The sequence below is a fragment of the Leptonychotes weddellii genome, chromosome 1 (assembly GCF_054177405.1).
Source record: "Leptonychotes weddellii isolate Sample4059 chromosome 1, ASM5417740v2, whole genome shotgun sequence".
In the NCBI taxonomy this organism is placed as follows: Eukaryota; Metazoa; Chordata; class Mammalia; order Carnivora; family Phocidae; genus Leptonychotes; species Leptonychotes weddellii.
In genome coordinates, this window is record NC_138369.1 from 73,395,095 (window position 1) to 73,397,549 (window position 2,455).

The window sequence follows — 2,455 nt, forward strand, 5'->3', positions numbered from 1 at the left end:
TTGCCAGCTAAGTTCAAGGATTGCTAACATTAGTCTAAATTATACATTGTTTTATTTCTCATTCTATGAAACTACTTTTAATTCTTCGCTCTTTTCCCTTTCCTTTTCCTCCACCTCAGGGTAGAGTTCCTCTCTGAGCTCAGAGCCAAAGCTACCGGCCGGCTGTTTGCTGGTGTGTGCAGGGAACCGTGCTATTATTCAAGTAACAGATAGGTTTAATTTTCTAACTGGAATTATATCTAGCCGAGAGCCAGTGGAGATGCATACCTTAACTTAGGCACGCTATTAGAATGCAAATGACAAGAACGGAGCAGAGAAAGTGTTTTTAAAGAGGATATTTAGGAGTCTGGGCAGAAATAAATTAAACATATCAGCCTGAGCATCTTCCTAACAGTGAGGACGTAGCAGATTCCTCATACTTAATCTGGCTCCCAGACCTGAACCACCGAAAAGAAAATGCGCAAATCAAGAAGGGTTGCTGAAGATTTAGGTAGCTTTTACTCTTCCAAAATCTGAAAGCAAGTTGGGTTTGGGAGCAGCGGTAATTAGGCTGCAGTGTCCGGTTATCTTTTCAAAAATAGCACAGTGTCACTCAGTTAGAAAATAAAGGCTTGGCTTAAAATCCCACCTGGCCCAGGGCAGCTCCGAGTGCCCCTGCCCCTCTCACTGCCTCTGGGGTCCTCTCCACATGGTTGCGGGCACTGTTTCCGGGACAGTGAGAACCACCGAAGCGGAGGGAGGGGGCCGGGTTCGCGGTACCAGCAGTCAGCTGCCCTGGGGCAGAGTCGTGAACACTTTCCTCGAGGCAAATCTGTTAATACCACACAAGCAACTCACTTGTGACAAAGCTGTTTAACAACTGGCTACTCTGGAGTGTAGAATATTTTTCACTAGAAATTTTGAAAGTTAAACTTTCATGAAATGCAGGTACTGCTACTGGAGAAATATCATAAAACATCTCTTTAATGTGAACACTACTTCATACAATGAAAAACTATTTACAGTGTGTTGCTTCCAGACAGGTTGCCGTTCCATCGCATGGCTACCCAGCGTGCATCTTCAGCCGGGGAGCTTCAGTCCTGTATGTTCTCCTTGTACTCGATGGCTCTCCAGGGCCCCTGCGGACTCGGGGCATCTGTCCACTTACATTCTCCCTAGTAATTATGGCTCAGCAGGCATGCCACCAAAATCATCTATAACCCAGAGACTCTGGCAATCATCTATAAACAAAAGGCGTAGATTAGGTTTCTCTCCAATAAATACTACTTTTGACAATACAATCCATTTCTGTCTCAAGAAATTGTTTTCAGCCAGGGAAAATATTTTTTTTTTTTCCCTCATGGAACTAGAGCGAATAGTCTTGTTGTTCACACTGGAACTGTTAGGATGTCTTTGTATACAAATATAGCATATTTTGGCCAGGAATATAATTTCTTGTTAAAGAGTTTATTTGCCTTCACACGCAGAATTGCTACATACATTCACAGTTTTAATAGACTGTAATTAGCTATTCCAGTTGTGCTTTAAAATCCCAAGTATTATTTTCATTAGTGAGTGCAAAGCAAATGTCCCATTTGACCACAATTGGTCCTAGAGTTATAAACTCCATAATGGTTTCTAGAAAATTCCTTCAATCTCCAGTTTCATCATTTGCTTTTTCAGGTATGACTTCCAGGCTCCGGCGCGGCTTCTGAACGTCGGCATTTTCTGTGCCTGGTTTATTCAGCCCACATGAAAGAGCAGCATAATGGATTTGTTTCAGGTTCTCCAAAGTCTCGTTCTTAGCGTATTTCAAAAGATCCGCTTGTCCCTGTAACAAGACACGCAATTAAATGTTAGGTGTGACAGGACTTCTTGCTGCAGTCTGACATTATAGGTCTTCCACTGAAACAGAAATATTTTGATGCCGCAAGAGGACATATATATTAGTTGATACTGGCTCTGCATCCGAATAGGTCAATTTTAATAAAGAAAAGTTTGTTTTCCCAGTTTTCCACACCAAACTCCAAGAGTGTGCTGCCTCTTCAGTCCTTTCTATTTATCAATCTGAACAGAATTCTGTGTGTGTGGTCCACTGCTGTCTACCCTGGTTAGAATTATATCTTTTGCTAAATTGTTTGGCCCATCTTGGTTTTTCCCTTTTAAGGTTTGCTTTATTTTTGGCTTTTCATTCTGAAATAAGTATAAATTCATAGAAGGACACAAATATAGTACAGAGAGGTCTTATATACTTTTTCCCGAATTTCTCCCAACGGTTCCATCTTACCTAACTATAGTCCAAGATCCAAACCAGGCAGCTGACACAGGTAGAAGGCATGTGTACAGCTCTGCGTCACTTCCTCCCATGGGGGATTCACGTAACCACCACTGCAACCAACACACAGAGCTCATCTGCCGCCACAAAGGTCTCCCCGGTACGATGACGCCATAGTCACACCCATCTCCGTTCCCCCCA

At 42.6% G+C, this 2,455-nt stretch overlaps 1 protein-coding gene across 2 annotated transcripts in view; it reads right to left on the reverse strand.

The window, feature by feature from the left end:
* Positions 1 to 945: 945 nt before the first annotated feature.
* Positions 946 to 2,455, reverse strand: part of PLCL2 (phospholipase C like 2) — a 173,759-nt gene continuing 172,249 nt past the window's right edge. For both annotated transcript variants that reach the window (XM_081825979.1, XM_081825986.1), the window contains exon 6: positions 946 to 1,810. In XM_081825979.1, coding sequence (XP_081682105.1) covers positions 1,631 to 1,810 — 180 coding nt within the window. In that variant the 3' untranslated portion in view covers positions 946 to 1,630. The remainder of the gene's footprint in view (positions 1,811 to 2,455) is intronic.